Source organism: Tubulanus polymorphus, chromosome 7, assembly GCF_964204645.1.
Source record: "Tubulanus polymorphus chromosome 7, tnTubPoly1.2, whole genome shotgun sequence".
In the NCBI taxonomy this organism is placed as follows: domain Eukaryota; kingdom Metazoa; phylum Nemertea; class Palaeonemertea; order Tubulaniformes; family Tubulanidae; genus Tubulanus; species Tubulanus polymorphus.
Window position 1 is genome coordinate 20,604,235 of NC_134031.1, and position 21,243 is coordinate 20,625,477.

General features: G+C 38.4%; 2 protein-coding genes across 9 annotated transcripts; one reads left to right on the forward strand and one right to left on the reverse strand.

Moving 5' to 3' along the window:
• The first annotated feature begins 215 nt into the window (after positions 1–215).
• LOC141908674 (rab9 effector protein with kelch motifs-like) lies at positions 216–9,360 on the forward strand. 7 transcript variants are annotated; one of them, XM_074798807.1, is made up of 5 exons: positions 216–362; positions 6,096–6,462; positions 6,855–7,746; positions 7,913–8,164; positions 8,382–9,360. In XM_074798807.1, the coding sequence occupies exons 3-5, from the start codon at positions 6,924–6,926 to the stop codon at positions 8,570–8,572; spliced, it is 1,266 nt and encodes a 421-aa protein (XP_074654908.1). In that variant the 5' UTR covers positions 216–362; positions 6,096–6,462; positions 6,855–6,923; the 3' UTR covers positions 8,573–9,360. The 7 variants fall into 7 exon arrangements, with proteins under 7 accessions (XP_074654908.1, XP_074654909.1, XP_074654907.1 ...); XM_074798808.1 differs by having other exon boundaries at positions 6,096–6,437; XM_074798806.1 differs by having other exon boundaries at positions 6,096–6,391.
• A 300-nt stretch (positions 9,361–9,660) lies between these two features.
• Positions 9,661–20,857, reverse strand: LOC141908285 (valine--tRNA ligase-like). 2 transcript variants are annotated; one of them, XM_074798265.1, is made up of 26 exons: positions 20,818–20,857; positions 20,482–20,714; positions 20,007–20,085; positions 19,567–19,667; positions 19,190–19,320; positions 18,776–18,940; positions 18,621–18,702; positions 18,351–18,470; positions 17,965–18,073; positions 17,325–17,504; positions 16,924–17,048; positions 16,531–16,716; positions 16,081–16,157; positions 15,867–15,957; positions 15,563–15,668; positions 15,167–15,237; positions 14,955–15,080; positions 14,512–14,616; positions 13,930–14,077; positions 13,474–13,601; positions 13,025–13,180; positions 12,280–12,486; positions 11,630–11,744; positions 11,202–11,378; positions 10,727–10,875; positions 9,661–10,062 (listed from the first exon to the last, which is right to left on the reverse strand). In XM_074798265.1, exons 2-26 carry the CDS (start codon positions 20,683–20,685, stop codon positions 9,994–9,996), a joined length of 3,207 nt encoding a protein of 1,068 aa, XP_074654366.1. In that variant the 5' UTR covers positions 20,686–20,714; positions 20,818–20,857; the 3' UTR covers positions 9,661–9,993. The 2 variants fall into 2 exon arrangements, with proteins under 2 accessions (XP_074654366.1, XP_074654365.1); XM_074798264.1 differs by having other exon boundaries at positions 20,482–20,717; positions 20,818–20,856.
• Positions 20,858–21,243: the final 386 nt, after the last annotated feature.

The following is a 21,243-nucleotide window of genomic DNA, read 5'->3' on the forward strand; positions in this document are numbered from 1 at the left end:
ACCAGTCTCTCTGGACCTGGTAACCAGTCTATCGTGGTAATTGTTGCAAAGAAAAATGATATCACGAATATTTTAATTTTAATGATCCACCTTATCAGCTGATGATACCATTTAATGATTGTCCTATCAATTTGAAATATTTCTCATCTTACATATTTGTTCTTATTTTAAGAATATTTAGTATTTTTAGCCCAAAATTACAAATCTTATATTTTCCAGCATGTTTCGCTGTTACAGGGGTACGCCACCGAAATTCCGTAAATCGAAAAATCTCGCCTTTTAAAACGGTATTATAACCTATTCCACTATCTACTGTCGACGGATTTTAGCGCGTAGAATCATCGTCAGCTGCAGGATGATCGGTAAGAAATGTTTAAAGCTCATCTTTTATCGTTTATTCGTGTTTATTTTGAGATAACGAAGCGTTGCCATGCGCAATCACTTCCGGGTTGGTCGAAAAGCGATATCAATCAGACTCCTTTCTTGTAAAAGATGACTTGAAATAGGTGACATCAACCATGTTCCAGCTTGCCTGATGCCCAACCATGTATTCATTATCTAAAGAATTGTTGAAGGCGATAAGAAACAGAATTTCTCTGACTTCGATGATGATACTGATAACAGATACAACTCTGATGCTCTCTCTCTCTGACTCTGGCTGTGGTGGAAAACGCTTCTGCCGCCCTCTGGCACCGGCAATATCCAGACAGGATTCTATTAGGTCACCTTAAACGTTGTGCTATTTCTTGCAAATTTGGCCCTCCGGTGACGCCCATAAACACGCCCACATGTGATAGTCAAATATTTGAAGGTTTTATTTATAGACAAAAGCCTCATCACACCCCATGGATGCAGTGAAAGTACCAATTCTTTTTTTGTCGAGTCATCGTTTAAGTCATAATTCATCTGAGTTTGAATGATATTGAAGTATGTCGCAATGGCTTAGGCCTTTAGGTTTTTTTTATAATGTATCATTAGATGTGTCCTGTTTATATAAACTACAAATGGAATTAGATATTGACGATAACCTGAATTTATTGTGGGATTTCTCTTGTCTTCATCTAATACGGAAACTGTGTATTTTCTCAGCCTTTAAGACGATATCTTTCTCATTGATTGTTTTTGACAAATTCTATCGGTGTTGATATATATCTGAGCTTTAGAAATTAGAAATGGTATATAATCATTCGAATATATGATTAATTATCTGGAGATCCCATCTAAGAGCACTTGATTTGAAGAACATTCCTGGGGGGTTTCTTCCGAATTCTCAAAAGGCTGTAACCGAATGATTCTGGTTTCAAAGGTCAGCTGAAATGTAAGCAGCAAAGTTTAGCCAGGGTCCCTTATAAACAAAATTGCTTTTAAAGAGGTGTAGGTGCTTGAAACTCCTTTGATTCGGGCGAAATGTCCAAAGATCTTTTAAAACTCCTTTAATTAAAAAAAAATAGGCAACAAAAATGTTTGTAAACTGTGCCCAATTCGATACAGTTGGAAGCGGGATTTGTTTTTACCTAAGGAGTCAAGTTTAGTTTAGTGGTTTAAGGATAACAATTTTCTTACAAAACCACTGAATTGACGGTTTACCGAGATCCTAGTGTACCGGTTAATGAAGAGCCAGTAATAAGGATATGAAAGTGATGCAGAATTTGAAATTTCTTTATTAAAACTCCTTAATGCCTCCTTATATCCAGGTATGCCTTATCCATATAGGGACCTTTTTAGCGCAAATAAACATTGTCATTGAACAAATATACTTAGTCTATCTAAAATATCCTCGAGTCTAAACATTCACCCAAATAATTTATTACAGAAATCAGCGCGATGATATCACAATGAAAACAGATAAAATGCGATGATATAACTTTCGAGGAACGGTCGTCTTCAGACTTGATTTCATATTACGCGATCCCTGCTATTATACACTGTAGACACACACTGTACACGGATGCTCAACAACAATGACGTAGCAGCGCTGAAAAACATTAATCAATATCAGCTCGGTTCAGTATCATCAGAAACCACTGCGCCATCGTAGTCGAGTCTCAGGCAAAACATCGAAATAATCTTCGTCATTTTTTCGTTAATTTTGTAACTGTTTGAGAGAAGTGTCGGTTTAGTCTGCTGCCTGCAGGTGTATTGGATTATATATATATATATATATATATACACGCGTGCGGTCTATTAAACTGACAGTAGACATAGACATACTACTTCAACCGGGTCTTTACATCAGCAATCTTTATATCATTCACTCTTATGTGTGAGTATGTTTTGATAGTTTTATATGATTTGTTATCGTGGATATTGCTGGCATGAATTCTCTTGCTATCTTCGATGATTCATTGTTACCGTAAGTTATGATTTTGAAAAAGGAATATTGGAATTTAGTCGCTCAGTTAGTAAACTGGCGCTCTCTTGTATTGTGAAGTTTGATGACTCATTATTATAGGCCTAGTGCATTATATTTCTTAAATCCCATCTTCAATATGCATTTGTTGAATTATTTTATTCAGAGGAATATTCATTATTTTTATATGAATAATGCTTTTAAATAAGTCGTAATGCATCGGTATAAGGTATTGTCATTTCAACATATGGCTGGCGACAGGCTGTAGAAAATATGAAAGAAATATAAAATTTACTTGCATTCCTTAGAATTCTTATCCAGGCGTATACAATCATTTAAAGATTAATTGTACATGATCAGAAATTATCTCGCAAACTCTAAATTCTGGCAAACGTGCTCTGAATAGACATATCTTTCTGCTAAATGTACGAAATCCTTATATAAGAATATTTCAACATTTCCTTATCTTTATTTTGCATGGAAATGTTTTGCCAAAAATACGTTAAGTTGCTCTTTTTCCACTTTTGAATTGAGGTTTGAATACATTTTGAATGGAAATGAAAATGATACATCGCCGTGGCAATTCTTGCCGTTGCCAATAGATTTTGAATGAAACTATATGAATTGCTGTTGTCTCGCTCGTCTCCGCTTTTATTAAGGCAAATATAAAGCAAACTCGAATTTCGATGATGCATCGATGTATAATGCCGCTGTACTGAAAATATATCACAAAAAAACTAGGATCAGGAAGTGCTTTATACTAACTATATACGTAGGCTTGGTAATGAACTAATACATCTGGTCAGCTGGTTGAATTGATTTTTGAAAACGGTATTATTTTACAAGTCTTTCGACAAATATAGCAGTATATCTGATAACTGAGAACCGCTTTCATCCTAATTACCAGACATCGTTGTCTCCTGGTCTATTATTCTCACTCAGCACACTGTGGTGGTTGGACTGTCATTTGCCAGACGTTATTCATTACGACTGATGTCTGAATAGCACCACCATCAGCAGCGTCAAACTATCATAGATCAACTCTAATTGTATCAGAGGATGGGTTTAGAATTCGCATAATGATGATTATGTGTCTCGCTTATGCTGGTCTCAAGTCAATGTGATCAGTCAATGTGATCAGTCAATGTGATCAGTTTGTCAGTGGATCTGTGTGTTTAAATGAGGAGCAGTCGTGCACCTCCCTGAATGAGGAGCAGTCGTGCACCTCCCTGAATGAGGAGCAGTCGTGCACCTCCCTGAATGAGGTATTGCTAGCGTAGACTCAAGGTGTAACTGTGTCATGGCGTGGATCAGCGCTGATCTTCTGTATCAAATACGTCATGTCTGTCACTGTCTCTACCGTAGTCTCTACTGTCACTAGATATTCACACAGATCTCTTAGACTCTGTGCGGGAAGTGTCTGTGAAACAACTACTTGCCCATGCACACAATTTGACTACAAATCTATTTAACTGGGCAAAAATCAACGACCCTTTTACGAGATCGCAATGTTTACAAAAATCGACCTATTTTGAAACTGAATAAATATTTCCTAATCGATTGTGGAAATGAATCATATCAACTTTAGTCAAGAGTTGTATCAATGACATAACAGCATAGAGCATTGAGCTCTGGCTACCGTTTGAACTAAAATCATTGGTTGTAAACTGTTGATAAGCAGAAAACAACGTATTTTGCTGGACAAGATTTTCTGAACACAAACCATAGCAGGTAACGATCTATTTGACAAAAATCCACTATGTTCAAAATAGAAATGATTCAAAAGTGCCTCAATAAGGTGTTAAACTGATTTGACCGGGATGAGTCAGCTTAATTACACAATATAAAGATATTTATGATAAGTTTGGTATCAGATACGGAAAAACCAACGTAAAGAATTTTAAAATAAATCGAAAATCTGTGGGTAGTTATAGTTTCTGTTCCACTGATGTTCATTGAAACGAGGTTCATCTAAAAACCATTAATGTTAGTCTGAAATCATAAATTATCCCGGTGCCCTATTTTTAATGATTTCATGAATCACGTCTGATAATAGTCCATTAAACCAAATGATTTATGTAAAATTTCATAAACCTTTTTTGGCCGTTAGGCTAGAGCTACATATATTGGTGTAAGGAGAGGATATATTTTGAATTTTCGGAATTTTCCGAGTGGCACCTTACTAAGTTCCTCCACGGTTGACTACAGGTTTTCTTTACTGCCGTTTTCGACTTGAAGCGTTTTATCTCGATATTATTATTCATGTGCTGATGGATTGTAAAAGAGTTATTGTGCGTCTTACGTGTTGTGAATAATGCTGCAGATCATCAGAGTGACTAAAACTGGATCGATCGTAGAAACCGATGTGGATACCAGAATATACACAGTATTGAAACGTAGATTGATGTGGAATGTTTTTCATGTAGCTGGTATAACGATTTATACCTGGATGAACAGATTGATAACGCGATTAATCTATATGTGAATCCAGATTGTTAAAACAATTCGACTCTCGTTGTTGAGATTCACGGTCAGGATATCGGGAAACCAGACTCGTATAGCGCGACTGATTTTAATCGGAAGTTTGTTTTCCTTGAAATGCAGGATTCAACGTTTATTTTTTCGATCGCTTTCCTTAGTTGCATCTGTCCCTGATAATCTGGTCGTGGATTCACTTTAAACAACTTGAAACTAATGAAATCATTCGATGTCTCCATTATAGAACAGATTTCAACATTACTGAGTTGTGTACAATTGTGTATTAGTTCGACTAAAAACTTTTATGTCTTGAACCATAATACTTAATCCGGTAAACAAATGTTTCATGAAATGTACTTATGCGTTATAAGTATTTGCCCAGGGTTGAACCGCCAGGTTTATTTTATCATATTTCTGCTTTCAAATAATACGCACTCAAAACACTGCGTATATGTCAGCGCTATTCGTAAGCAATGCCAAGTTTCAAAACAGGTTTTTCCACGTTCATATAAGCTTAAGCTCGAAAGGCAAGCGTCCCGGGGTTTTTAGAAATAGCTAGTTTCAGCGCTGAAATTGTTACCTTTTAATGTAAACATTTTCATACAGAAATAGCTCTATTCTTCGCAGTGAATTGCTGACCATTGCTAATAATTAGAAACCTCTACAAAGTTATTTAAAGAGCACTATGTGTATGCATTATATCTTATAATAAACGTGTGGAATTAAACAGAATTTCAGTAGTTCCTACGCAGACAGACGTTGAAATACCATTTTGTGAATATTTCGTTCACATTTTTTCTGTTTTTCTAGGTAAGAAAGTTTTAATTCTGTTTGTGTATATCTTCAATGAAACATAATATCTCGGTTAGATAAAGGATGCGGCGGTAAATAAAACATTTTCCCAACAGCGTTTTGATGGTTTTAGCTCTAATTGTGCGGTATATATCAGCCACTACAGTGCCGGTAGCAGAGATTGCAAAGATTTCTTTAAAAGAACATTCTTATGAGATTTTTTTCAGAATTAAGATCGTTTTGTACAGATGCGGGATATTTGAATATTCAGATCTATGTAAATAAAAGCTACTCAGAAGGGGGAGGGGGTGCCACAGCGATCAGAGCACCCTTTAGATCAGCACTTGGTACAGACGCGGATCTAAGAAGGTGTTTTGGCTGCTAGAGACCCCCTAACCCTTTGTAAATCATGTGGTACAACCTGATCTTGAAATAATGTCTTTTAAATGAGCTTTAATGTGTTTATACATTGTAGGTGTTGTTGAATGTGAGTTATAAATGTATCGACCGAGTGGTAGAACAGATTCCGAAGTGTTATCGTGTATACATTCTCGTTACCAGGACGCCGCGTTGTTGATCTTCCGGCAGAATCAGAAGCGCTCGCGATCGCCGGTGAACTACCTGCAACTCGGCGATTCGTCGAAATATACGACGTTTGGACGCTACGGCAACCAACAACACCGCGTCGTCAAGAATTACGGCTCAAAACATCCTGCGGCTAACGGTCGTGTCGCGGAGACACCTAGTGGCATAATCGCGCATCAATCAGCGGTTTGTAGTGTCCTATGATAAGAATTCTACTCGTCAGTGAGTGACGGTATTGTCATAGCAGAGTAGAGAGAGTAGGCTGAAATTTCCCCATAACAGAATAGATTTTCTGATCCCCTGTCGCCAGTTGCGGAGTTGAGCATTCTTCGCCTTGTTAATGTTTATAACAAGTATTTTCCAATAAAACCAGTGTTATGATGAAATGCCACAATTGGATATAAGTTTTGATTACAACTGTGCAACTGGGCCTCTCCTGAAATCTGGAAAACTCTAGGAATTCGGATAATGCTAGTTTCATTATCAGTAAAAAATTAATGAATTGTAAACCTAGAAATTTCTCTGATTCACTAAGGGGGAATTTTGTGTAATCACTTAGAAAATCAAGGGAAACTCAGGATGGAAAGTGGCGCCACCCTGTAATAGTAGCCTGTATCGAGAAGTTGAACATTTCGTTTTCTATTTTCAGGGGCCGAGTAGATGACAATTAGAGCAGCAGTCAACATCTAACGACGAAGACTGCTGCTTCGAGAACAACATGGAACTTCACGCGATGCTCGAACGCGGCACCAACCCGAACGCCGGTTTATGGTACGTCGTTTCAGCGATCGGTGATTGTCCGACGATGAGAGTCGGTCACACGTGTACCCACATACCGGACGTAGACGGCGCCACGAATGGAAAAGTTTACGTGATCGGTGGCGCGAATCCTGACGGACCGTTTAACGACGTGCGCATTTTAGATTTAGAAACGCTTAGTTGGGATATCTGCGACGCGCAAGGATTCACAGCGCGGTACGAACATTGCGCGTTCACGCCCGACTGCGATCCTCGTAAGATTTACGTATTCGGCGGCGCGCAACAGACGGGAAACGTAACGAACATGCAAGTTTACGATACTGAAGAGAGAAAATGGGAGACTGTTAAATTGAAAGGTACGTGGCCGTCGCCGAGGACATTTCATACGGTCGCGGCGAACGGGAATAAGTTGTACGTTTATAGCGGGGGTGAAAATGGCGCCGAACCGGTGAAAGATCGAAAAGTTTATCGCTTCGACGCGGAGACTCGCGTCTGGGACGTGTTATCTGTACGCGGTGATTCGCCGAAACCGCGTCACGGTCACGCTATGGCCGTCGTGCGGGATAAGTTGATCGTACACGGCGGTATGTCGGGACCGACTTTCTACGACGATCTTCACTTTCTCGATCTCGAAAAACTGACGTGGAACAGCGTGAAACAGAAACGCAATTATCCGTCTGCTCGAGCCGCTCATTCGGCGATTGTCATGGATACGAGACTTTATATATGCGGTGGAATGGGTCTCTCCGGTGCCTTAGACGACACGTATTGTTTAGACACAGGTAATTATTGACTTGTTTCAATTTTATAAGCTCATTCTTAATTACACAGAGTTGCTGCTAGATTTGTTGATAAGATGCTTAGAAAATATTCATTTGACTTAAACCGGATTTCAATGAAGCAGGTAATACAATCAATATCAGTAATAAAAATAAGAATTTTTTTTAGAAACAATGAAATGGAGAAAAGTCGAACAACACGGTCCACCTCCGGAGTGTAGACTGGACTTCGCGTCCTGCGTGGTTAAACTAACCGTACCCATCAACAATGACGACAGTTCGAATGTAACCGACGATGTTTTAACGACGAGAAAAGTTGCAGACGTGCTCGAGAACGAGATGAATAGTCTCGATATAAACAATGTCACGAATCTAAATGAATCCAATGATATTGAACGGGCTAAGAATGATAACGTTCTCGGTATGTAAAAGTTTCTGTTTTCAAATTACCAGTTATACACTGGTTTTGATTTTGATGTTACATAAAATCAGTTTATTTTTCAGTCAAATAGTTATTTTCAGTTATAGTCAAATTTCATCTCATAATTGTGGAACTGGATCAAGAGTTGAATGCTTTAAAACTGCTGATTCATATGATATATCAATAAGATGTTGAGGAATTTTACTTTATTTTCCAGCTGTGTCGGCAACGAGTGCTGAATCATCGGATCGTCTGTCCATATCGTCAACAGAGGGCAGCACCTCGCATAGTCTCGGCGTAAAAACGGAAACAACAGAAACTAAAACGATTCACATGCTTCTCATACACGGTGGAATGGATACTCACGGGACTATATTTTATGATACTCTAGCTACGTTAATCGAATAAGGGTCAAGTTTTGATAGTTGTTCCTTACTTCTTACCCCTGTATGCTACGTTGATGTTTTACATCTATATGCAATGCGTTGTTGTTAAAACATCCGATGTTGATTTCCCTCAGATTTAAAAGAAGAACGATGATGTAAAAGTCATAGTGAATAAGTGAGGGTTTTGCTCGTAACACAAGATGGTAAAATTCATTGATTTTAGTCGTTTAACATGTTGGCTGCCACTGTGATAAATAAAACAGTGCTGCCCCCTATTGCCATTACGAGTGTACTCGCGTAGATTGGCACTGGAGCTATTACAGTTAGCTATTGTCCAATGAACATTGAGAATGAAGCAGGTGTTTATTTAGTTCACATTGCCAGCCAAGATAGAGTGCAAAAATCTAACTGTAAATAGGAAGTATAGCATACTGTTAGCTGGCAGCAAATGTCAAACATCTTTCATAATAATTGACTCATGAATATCGCTAAGATAACCATTATAAGTGATCTAAGACTGGTCAGTATCATGTGTACTTAATTCGTAAACTCATAAATCCTAAGTACGTAATAAAGAACTTACAGAAATCTACTGCTTAAATTATAAATACTTCACATGTTCTGGTTATTTCTGAATTACTATTACAATTACTTGTAGATTTGCCTACAGTTCGACAGTCGTGGGATACATTAAACCCGTAAGTCAAAGTATTTTCATTTGTTATGACTGTGGAACCGGGTCACTTGTAAGAATGTACGATGTCTATCAAAATATTAAAGAATTTTTGTATTATTCGTAAAAAATATAATTATTTGAAAAGAAAATTAGACGTATTCGAGTTAAATATCAGAAGGGAGACAAAACCACACAGACCGAAATATCCCTATTTCAAGAATGGGGCAAATCGAGAGGTCAATCTTGAAGGAGGACGTGTCACACCCCAAAGGGCACTTTTATCTCTAAAAATGCAATATTGATCATATTCCTACTCTGAAATGCTCTTAGTTGACAAAATGAAAAAGGGGACTCAAAATATTTGATGGACAAGTCTCTTTAAGTGCCCTCGGATCCGGCCCTGAAGATAGAATAAGTTGAACGCACTATTCCCATCAAATGAATTGACATTTATTTATCTGTGAGTCAGTGGTCACGCGCGTGAAACTGCGTAAACAAGACTAGAAAAATCCATCCGGATAAATAAATTACAGCGCAGTAAAAGCTTTTGACGATAGACCTCCGCAGCTGAAGAACAGTTAGAAACCTCCGCAGCTGAAGAACAGTTAGAAACCTCCGCAGCTGAAGAACAGTTAGAAACCTCCGCAGCTGAAGAACAGTTAGAAACCTCCGCAGCTGAAGAACAGTTAGAAACCTCCGCAGCTGAAGAACAGTTTGAGATTTAAAAGTTTCCCATACATAATATTAGTTATTGTCTATTGTTTCTATCACTGCATCTTTCCTAATGTCGCCAGTGCGCTGGCTAATTTCGTGATTTCTTCTTCAATGGTTGTCATCTGAAAAAAGAACATATTAATTTAACTAATAAGGTATTGTCACACACCAAATACCAGTTAATCTCTGGTTAGAAATAGTCAAAATTAATCCTGGATTTTAAGACACCTAAATCTAAATATTATCAAACGAGTCATCAAATATACCGGGGTAGATTTCACTGTAAACTGAATAACCTCGGAGAAAATTCTAATTCAATTGAAATGTGGAAGAAGCATTGAAGCATTGAAAATGAGTAACTACCAGTGACATCTGGTGGATCCTCGTAGAATCCTCATTTGCCACGGTACTCTAGTTTCGTAACAGTAATTGGGCAAAAAATCCTGGACTGGGTTTCATAGATATGGAAGAAAAATAGTCCCTGGGAACATTTTGAAATTTATCACTTATAACCATGGTTTCTCATTGTTACTATGGTGGTTGTCACCCAGATTGAGGATTTACCCGTAGGGATAACTTTGATACTCAGTCTATGAAACCGGGCCCTGGTCCAAACTGTACTGATTTAGGCGTAGTCTACTTACTGCACATTTACTAAAATTTCTAAATTGCCTATTTCTACAAATTGAAGGAATTTCAAAGGAGTTTCAAGCATCTCGAAAAGCATTAGAAGGAGTCTCTAAGGAATCGAGGCGCCTTGGGGACCCTGGACAGAAAAATCCTTACCTTTTCGGAGTTTTGTTTTCGAACGTCCTCAGGAACTTTGGTTTCGTAATCAGCTTTCTGCATTTCCGTTACGAGTTTCGTCAACTGTTGGTCCAATTTCACTTTTTTCTCATCGATTTTCGTCATTTCACGAGCGACATCGATAAGACCTGCAGTGCACGTTAAAAAAAAAAACAAACATTCAATTTTAACAAGAATTTGTAGAACCTGGTTAATTGGGATCATTCTGGACTGAAATCAACTCAGGATTAAATATATTTCATAAGTCAGGGAATTATGTTGAGATTGCTAATTCGCGTGTAAAATCAAACAGTGTCCGTCTATGTCTTAAGTATTTGACTGTGTTAAATTGATTGGATTCTTAGCAGATCAATTCAGGGAAAAAGCAAATCAAACACAATCGGCCAACCTGAGAAGGTAGAAAAATGCTCTACTTTTTGCATAGGCCTTCAAACTTTATGAACAGGGACCTCACCTTTTAGCATAAGATGTACTTCACACTTTGCCGACACTGTATAAATAGCACATCCGAGCGGAACAGCAGCAGAATCACCGAGCACGTCGATCGCTGAAGAGTTTGATAGCGTCGCTATGACGTCCGTGTATTGTTGTAATAGTAACACCGTATCGTCGTCATGGCATTTCAAATATACTGAAAAATCAATGATTCTACGCATTGAATATTCGATATATATTCTCTCCAAATACAGAAGGAAACATTTCGCACTATTTTTCAGAGTTAGATTTTTGTAGTTAATTTCATAATCATTCTTCCAAAAAGTGACCTATTGATAAAATGATGAATATCTACTGATAAAAGAGGTGGATCATGCGGATGACAGCTCGACATCGGCAAACATTTCACCCCCGCCCTGTCCTAGTAACAGGAGATATAACACGTACCATCAGCTTTGTCTATATTCGTTAACATATAATCAGCTCTCATTGAACGAATAGTTTTTATCACATTCTGCATGAATTCTACTTCGGATTCTAACATCACGTTTCGTTGGTCGACCTACATAAATAAATCAATATAACCGGGACCCCAATTCATTCTTTCATGCAAACTAAATCAAGATTGACATATATATTTTCAAATGCATTCAGAGGAGGAGTTGAAATGATTGTATCTAGCATTCACAGGTACATACAATGTTATACAATGTACCGATGTGTTTACTTCAGTGACCAGCCTAAATCAGGTTTGTCATCTTCAATTCACTTTTCAATCAATCATGTACTGATAAAGAAACACGTGGTCAATAGGATTGATTATCCAGATTCCCTGAGTTACAGGTTTCTGGTCAAATTCCATGAGTTTTCCCAAATTTTTCCTAGATTGTTCTGATTCCCTCAGTTTTCCAGGTCAGTGTCCACCCTTGTGCAGTATATTGAATCAGAATGTAGCAATGGCGCATGTTGAATGCAATGACCTATTCCCAGGAAGTTTAACCCATTATCGTTGTATATTTGCAACAACTGATTGATCTATTATGTTTAAATTTCCCGAGGAGTCGATAGATCACGGTTTAAACCGATATGAAACAAACCTCTTTGATTTCCGGGTACGGAGTCACGCAGATACTCGGCGGTTGATTCTCAGTTCTGCGAGGCAAGCGTTGATAAAGCTCTTCGGATAAGTACGGCATGAACGGATGTATCAATCGTAAACCGACGTCTAAACACGTGTATAATACAGCTCGACATACGCACTTACTGTCGTCATCTGTTCCATTAATTATCGGTTTCATATATTCCTACAAATACAAACTGTAACAATGAGTATTCTTCTCTACATGTGTCGACTGTCGAATGAATCGAGGATTCTTCTTGTGGCAAGTGAGGATCACTCAGGGTAGTTTGTCGACTAACAACCAAACGCATTGTAGTTCGGTCTTATCTCATTTCACAGTGTCGGCCATCTTTGAACTAGATCTGAACTACAGATCCGATCCCATGGTTGACTATTTCTGGACTATAGTTCGATTCAAGTCAACATTTTACTGGTGACTGGCTGATAAAGGTGATTTTCAAGGGAAATTGCTGAAGAAAGATGCCCTTGGCAAATGCAATACGTGAAATATAATGAATTTCCCAAAAATTTCCCTGATTTGAGGAAAATTTATCAAATTCCCAAATATTTCCAAACCGGGAATTATCATTTCAAAAGTTTTTCCCAATTTCCCTGTTCTGTGGGAACCATGTCGACTAACTGACATTTGGTCTTACTTAGTTCGCAATGAAAGTTAATTGAAAATGAACTAAATTTGATCGAGTTCTCGTCGTTTAACTCACCAGGTAATAATCGCACAGTTCGTATAACCAGAAGTTGAAACACGCCGTCGTCGCTTGAGGGAAATCATATTTGACGAAACCGTCGTTACACAACTCGACGGCGTGAGCCAGACGACTGAGCACCCATCGATCCATCGGCTGTTCCTCACCGGATACCTGCGTTTTTTAAAAAGAGAAAGCGTCATCTACTGGGCCACGGTAAACTATTCGCGGACCAGACTACCTGACATCTCTGAACGTAATAGGTTTCATCTTATATTAGAGACCAGGGCCCAGTTCCACAGTTGTGAGTTAGAGTGAACTCTCGGTTAAAATCAGTTCATTTTCAATGAGTTAAATCTTAACTCACAACTGTGGAACTGGGTGTATTGTTACTTCTACAGCGGTCAGCAGTATTTCAGACTTTGATCTTCTTTTAGTTATACATATCTTCTGAATTAATGACTCACCATATGTTGCGGTAACGGTTTATAATCTTCGCCGAGATTCATCAACGCGAATTTCGTCGCGTTCCAAAGTTTATTACAGAATTTCCTGTAACCGAGCACGCGTAATACATCCAGATTGATATCTCTACCTACAATCAATTATCTCATATATACAGCAACTTATGAGAACTGTGACAAGGATCTGCAGGGGTTTCAAGGCAAAGTTTCATTCAAATTTTTTGTTTAGTTGCTTCATCTTTTTAGCGCGAGAACTAGAACTAAAACTGAACCGCTTCTTCAAGAAACTTTTTCATAGAAAAATGTCAAGTTAAGTTTGAGCGAAAATTTCATCATTTTCAATGTTGAACCCCTGCAGTGAAATCGGCCCAGGTTTGCTAATAATGTTGACAGGAGTCGGTTTTAAATACTTCAATTTCAACGAAATTCGAACTGGAAATAAACCAACTGTCTACTTACCTTGTGAAGTATAAGCGCATAACGCAAACCGTAACGCGTCTGTACCACATTCTGGAATACCGTTTGGATAATCAGCTCTTTGTCCAGCTTTTGCTTTTTCTACTTCTTTCTTATCTAAATTTCCACCATCGAGCAGTTTTTGCAGATTCTATAAAACATTACTAAAATGTTACCGAAACTGGTCTAGATAATCGTCATTGGTTTAATAATAACAAAACCAAAATACCAATAGATCGGTCTTAAATCTAAATCTTGTCTATAAACAACTGCTTGAGGGACTTATAAGGTTTAACTACAAAGAAGTGTTTCTATCCTTAACCAAAACACCTGGGGCTGGTTGCATAGTCATGGCTTAGACTTAAGATCAGTCTTAGACCAACTTAGTTCTATAGCCAATCTAACTAACAACTTAACACTGACCAGTTTTAAGATTTAAGACCACTTTTGGGCTTAAGTCACGACTGTGCAACTGGCCCCTGATCTTAAATGACAATCATTCAGCATGAAGGTCTCATTCTGAATACGGTTAAATTTCAATATTATAAGTAGTTGTTTACACTACAATAGGGAATGATGTCTTACCTCTAATGTGATACCGTTTATCACATCTACAGGATCGATGACATTTCCTAACGATTTACTCATTTTACGACCGTGAGCATCGCGCACCATAGCGTGTAAATAAACCTGTAATTAATAATCATCGTTCAACAACATCGTTCTACTGGAGCTAACTACATTTTATCTGTTAAACTCAGGCCCAAGAGTACAATAGCCTGTATGTTCCTTTTACCCGTGGAGAGATGACTGATATACAGTAAGAAATGGGCTAGGTCTATACAAATTGATTGAATGCATCTGAGGATACTAATTATTGCTATTTCATTAAAATTTGAATGATATAGTTCAAATCATAACATATTTTAAAGGATTATCTGATCGGGGGATGGCTGCCATTTTTGTTTGCCCCTATTCTACAAATCGGTTTACCTTTTACCGCCAAAAGAAGTCAAAATTTCACATACCTCCTTGAATGGCAACTGATCGAGTAACTCCAGACCCAACATAACCATTCGAGCCACCCAGAAAAACAAAATATCATGCCCGGTCTCGAGGAGCGTTCCGGGATAGAATACTTTCAATTCTTCCGTCTGCAAAAACATTAAAACATCAACCATTTTTAAATTACAATTTATCATTACATAGGAAATAATGATTTCATGAAGCGAATAATAACCTGATCGGGCCATCCAAATATCGAGAATGGGAACAATCCAGAAGAGAACCAGGTATCCAACACATCCTCATCTAAAAACAAATGGGGATCATATTGTATATTTCTAAAAGCAGATAAATCATTTACTGGTGCATAACATTATAGATCTAATGAATAATTACTTGTCTGGTAATTATTGAGGGTATGACCAGAGGTCACGAATAACTAAGGTTACGGAAATCTTGGGTTTTACTAATACTTTTCCCCAAACTATGGCATGATCTATGGTACTTTCTGCTTATACAGCATCGGTATCACATCAGTAAAACCAAATTAGCGAAGAACCAAAATCAGGATCACGGTATTTCTACTTAAATTTCACTTGCTTTTTCCCTGACACTTGTTCAATATACAAACCTTGTTCAAGTTTGATTTTTTCCAATGGTACGTTAAATTTCTGGGCGGCTTTCGTTTTGGCTTCTTCAATCGTTCGTCCGCTGACCCAATACTCATTATCATCTTTCTATCAATGAAAATTCAGCGGATGAATATTCCTAATTCTCATACACGGAAATTTCTACTCTACCGTCAAATGAATCCAAAAACATAATCAAAATCTATTACTTTTATCGTACCAACTTAAGTGGTAAAAGTTAATTAGTCCTTGTTTACTCAGTGAGGAACAACCATCAATAATTAACTGTTTTAGAAAAGTATTTACCATTCCCTGTTTTGCCGATGGGTCGTCAATGGTGATGAAATAAGCCGGTATTCGATGACCCCACCACAGTTGTCGAGATATGCACCAATCTCTGAATGATAAAATCAACACTGTTATCCAAGGTAAAGATGAATTAAAATCAAGATTATAAAGATGTACGATTACTGCAGATTTCTAGTTCAGCTTTCCGTGCAAAAATCATGAAATTACTTACCTGCAATTGTCGAGCCAAGCAAACCAAGTTTTGTTGTGCATATCGGGTATCAATTTCAGATCTCCATTTTTCACAGCCTACATAAAGAGACAATATGAAATACCTCTACAACATAAATGGGAATAAAGAAAGTTGAAAATTTTATGCTCAAAACTTGGTTTCAAATTCCTGCTGAGGGAAAGACGGTGGGTCTGCCCCGATCAGTGGGTATCTTGCCAGTTCATGTTGAATAGAAGATTGTTTAGACGAATCAGAATTCACAACTTTGAAAATTTGGACATATGACTATAACTATATTGAGTACACACTGCATTTCAGTGTATCGTTAGTTCACTAATATTTCAGGATGTTTGACTAAAGTAACAATTACATGGATACATCGCACCGCGGGGTTGAGTCTGGATTATTAACCGGGAGGGTAGAATCGTAGAGGTATATTTACAGACTAACCTGTACAGCTCGTTCAGCCATGTTTGCACAGTTGACGTACCACTGCGGTTTTAACATTGGTTCGATGATATCTTTACTGCGACTACACGTAGGTACGACCATAGGATTATCGTCGGTACCGCGGTACAGACCTTTCTCCTCGAGGGCTTTCAATACGGCTTTCCTCGCGTCGAAACGTTTCATACCCTATTATAATACGAGGTACAAATATCAGTCGCGATCAACATTTCGAGCAACCTTTATGAGCACCAGGGCCCGGTTTTATAGACTGGTATCAACTTTAACCCAAATCATTTTCAGTTGAGTTAAACCCCCGGGTTAAAGATAATACCAGTCTATAAAACTGGGCGCTGGATACCAGATCTATTTACACAATTATGATGCCAAACTTACGGAGAATTGTCCACAACCGTCAGCGATGAGACCGGTATCTGTTAACATCGTTAGGAAGGGAAGATTGTGGCGTTTACCGACGTCGTAATCATTAGGATCATGAGCCGGGGTTATCTTAACAGCACCTACAAAACAACATATAACAATTCAATTCATCGATTTCTTAAAATGATACTCTATTCGAGATATTAGTTCCTTCTCGTTTTATGACTACCACCGAGGTTCAGAGTTATAACTGCTAAAATATTTCAGGGGTTCTCTGATGGGAGGGATAGTCGGAATTTATCTATATTCCAGATACTATTTGTTTTCATTACCAAATTTTTAAATTTTTTAGGCAAGCATCTATTTTTTACATCAATCTGACCACAGAAATAGAATAAAATATGAATTTCACTTACCGGTACCGAAGCTCATGTCGACGAAATCGTCGTGAACAATCGGTAATTTACGATCACAGAACGGATGCAAGACGTATTTTCCGTGATAGTTTTTGTAGCGTTCGTCGCTAGGATGAACAGCGACGGCCGTATCACCGAGCATTGTTTCAATACGTGTCGTAGCAACTACTATTTCATCATCTATAAAAACAAACGAAAATGTCAAGAATTTGTTCTTCGGGGGCCAGTACCATAGTCGAGACTTACGACCAAAAGAGGTCCTAAATATCCTATAAGTCTGGGGTCGGTTCCATAGTCATGACTTGAGACCAAAAGTAGTCTTAAATCCTAAGATTGGTCTTAGTTGTTAGATTGGCTATAGAACTAAGTTGGTTTTAGACTGGTCTCAAGTCTAAGCCATCACTGTGGAACCAGCCCCTGGTCTTAAGTTGTTAGATTGGCTATAGAAACCAAGATGGTCTTAGACTGGTCTTAAGTATAAGCCCTATCTATGGAACCAGCCCTATGAATTGAATTGAAATCTTTTACGAGATAAATGAAAACATGATATGATTAATGATCAGAATTAACATTAACATAGACTGTTTTGAAGCAGTTATAAAGACAAACAATAATCTGTTTGATTTTGATATGTTTTCACCTGAACCGTCCACTTTATAGGCAAATGATACGAGAACACCGAATTCTACTTTATCTTTGTACCCAGGAACAGCTAGCAGAGTTCGTCCAGTGAGTTCTTTCTTATCCACCTGAATGCAACAGAAATAATTCCAGATAATTCGTGCCTCAGTTCATTATAAAGCCGGACATAAGTTGGCCTTATGACAGCCAGCCATTCATTGCGAGGTCAGTGATAACTACGCAAAGACCTATCAACTTACACACACCCTTGTGACGGCTAATAATGAATTCGCTGTTGTGACTGACGATCGAGTCACACGTACTCACTGACAATCACGCCATCTGATTACTAGGTCGTGACAAATAATAATGAAAACTCTGAAAATAAAAACTGGTCCCATTTACCTCGATGTCTGAAATGGCGGAGTTTAATGTACACGACCAGTTGACCAGACGATTAGCTCGGTAAATCACTCCTTTTTCGTGCAGACGTATAAACGCTTCCGTTACGGCTTGGCAAAGTTTCTGAAAAAGTCAATAAAAATATAAAACTTAAGACTGATCATCTGTGGATGTTAGATTCGCTATAGAACTTCAGTGTTTACTGTAAGCTATGACTGTGCAACTGACCCGTGGTTTATATAATAGATATTACCAGTGATTATTACTACTTACTGGATCCATAGTGAAACACGCTCGGTCCCAATCAAACGAGCCACCAATTTTCTTCAATTGGTCGTATATATGATGTCCTTTCCTGTACAACGATATTAATTTATCAATTACATTAGTTCTGGTAAACATTCTAATCGAGGATGTTTCCTACTTACTCATCTTTCCACTTCCAAACTTCAGCGACGAACTTCTCGCGTCCGAGATCGTGTCGCGTGATGCCTCGTTCCTTCGCTAGTTTTTTCTCGACGACGACCTGAGTGGCGATACCTGCGTGATCGCAGCCCGGGTTCCACAGCGCCATTTTACCTTTCATACGATTCCTGCAGAATCAGAACACATTATCAATCTGCGACGCTCCTTCACACATTTACCATTGGTTAGTGAGGTTTTGATGGGCAGAAAAAAACTAATTTCTATTGAAGCCCCAGAATTGCCCTTTTTGCTAAATTCTAACGTGGAGTCCTTCCTTGGGACTGAAATGCATTTTGTTTTTTGATGGAAATGTAATTTGAAAAGGCCTTCGTTCATTTTATTCCGATATGTCCGGGGTGAAATCTGTCTGTACTTACCACCTGGTAATAGCATCTTCAACAGCGTTTGTAAGAGCGTGACCAAGATGTAGCAAACCTGTGACGTTAGGCGGAGGAATAACCATCATAAAAATGCCTTTATTATTCTTTGCTTCCGATAAACTTTTCCTCTATAAATAAAAGAACAAACCACTGAATATCCCATACAGCTGATAGAATCCGTTTGATTTTACGCGAGATATAGCAATCTCAACAAATTTTCCTGACTTTCCCCCGATTTTTAGCTTTTTTTGATAACATTTCCTTGACTTTTCCTTGATTTCTAGAAAAAGTGGCTGCACCATGTTTTATGATATAAGCCTATAAAGCTTTTTCAAGGAAGAAGGCAAACGAAATGACATCATCCCCGAACTTACCCCGTATTCAGGTTTAAAGAATCCACTTTTTTCCCACCAATCGTACCAGGCAGCTTCAACATAACGTGGACTGTATGCATCAGGCATTGCACAAGATGTATCTGAAACACATTATAAACAGTATGCTAACCCGAATGAAGATTTTCCTCGATTCAGACTATATTTTCATAATCTTATCATGAGGGCTCAGACATGATGAGACTTGCCATGTATTCGTGAAAAACAGAGCTTCTGACTATGAAGAGCCTATGATTGAGCTACTTTTTAAATGTCCTGATTTTAAAGAAAAGAGCCAGTATTCCCTGCAGGGAAAAATAAATCTGGAATTTCCTGATTTTTCCTGATCTATAAGAACCCTGATCTCAAGGGTCTTTCATGTAAATCACGATCGCCGATATTTTGCATTTTAATCAAGTCTTTCATTTTCTGGTGTTTTTTACCTTTTTTCTCGCCTTTTGGAGTTGGAATATCGTACGTGATGACATCACTGGGCGACTTTTCCTTTTTTGGTTTCTTTTTCTAAAATGAGAAAGCATGTAGTGTAGAAAATGAGCAGTGATCATCAAACCCAAGAGTCATTTATCAACCATTTGAATAAAAAATCTTAGTTTTTTTCTGAGGTTGCAAGTTTTTCTGAATCAACTGATTATTAACAGAATCAAAGATCAATACTTTGCTCAGGGAGGATGTAGTTCACTGACAGACAGAACAGTAGGGTTCTTGGTGAAAGATAGGTTAAGACAATGTTGTCTTGTAACAAAGTTGGGGTCCAACTGCAATCAATCCAAGCTTTATCCTAGCATAAACACAAGGTAGTCCTCAGTGTGTTTTGGATACTGAATATTGCGCGCGGCCGCATTATAAGCAGTCCGCTGCTGGCAGCGTCTGTCACAACGGAAAAAGCCAAAAGCCTACCTCGTTGTTTGAGCTGTTTTGCTGTTTCTGCGCCATTTTCTCTTGTTTCGCCTTGAACTTTTCTAATTTCGCTTTCTTTTGAGCTTCTTTCTTCAGTTGAGCCGGGGTTTTCTGCTTCAGTTCGTCGCCGTGATTATTATCCGCTTCATTCTGACACGATGAATCAGCGGCCACGACGCAGCCGGTTTTTTCGGTGTCTGCCATTTTTTCTAAGGATATTTTACCCGCTTAACCTACTGAGATATGACATGACGATATATTTCTGTAGAAACTGAATGGGTAGATCGCGAGTCAGCCAGCCAGCGATAAAAATAGACAAATTGTCGAAAAATATACCTCGAATGGTGCAATTCCTAGCAGACCAATGCTTCAAGAGGTAGAGACTTGTTCGTATCTGGCAAAGTCGTACGTATACGCGGCACGCTGTATCTAATCGAGGTCGAATCCCGCTAAAATACTTCGAGTTGACTCGACTACGGGTAGAAGCCTCGCTTGCCAGGGTTCGGTATCGCCCTCCGAACTCGCTTTAGCTTAGTGGGTTCGAATCCCATGACGGGTGAAGATGACTAGGAAGTTTAAGAAATAACTCATGATATTCGAGCATCCAAAGCCTCTTGCAACGTTTTTCACACTCCTATCCTTATAGCACAAAAAAACAATTGCTGATATGTGCGTTGCACAGGGCCCTGGTTCTGGGTGTTTAGTTTGTGAATGTGATTCTTGTCGCCAAAGTTCTGTTTTGTTTCTGTGAACTTCGTACTT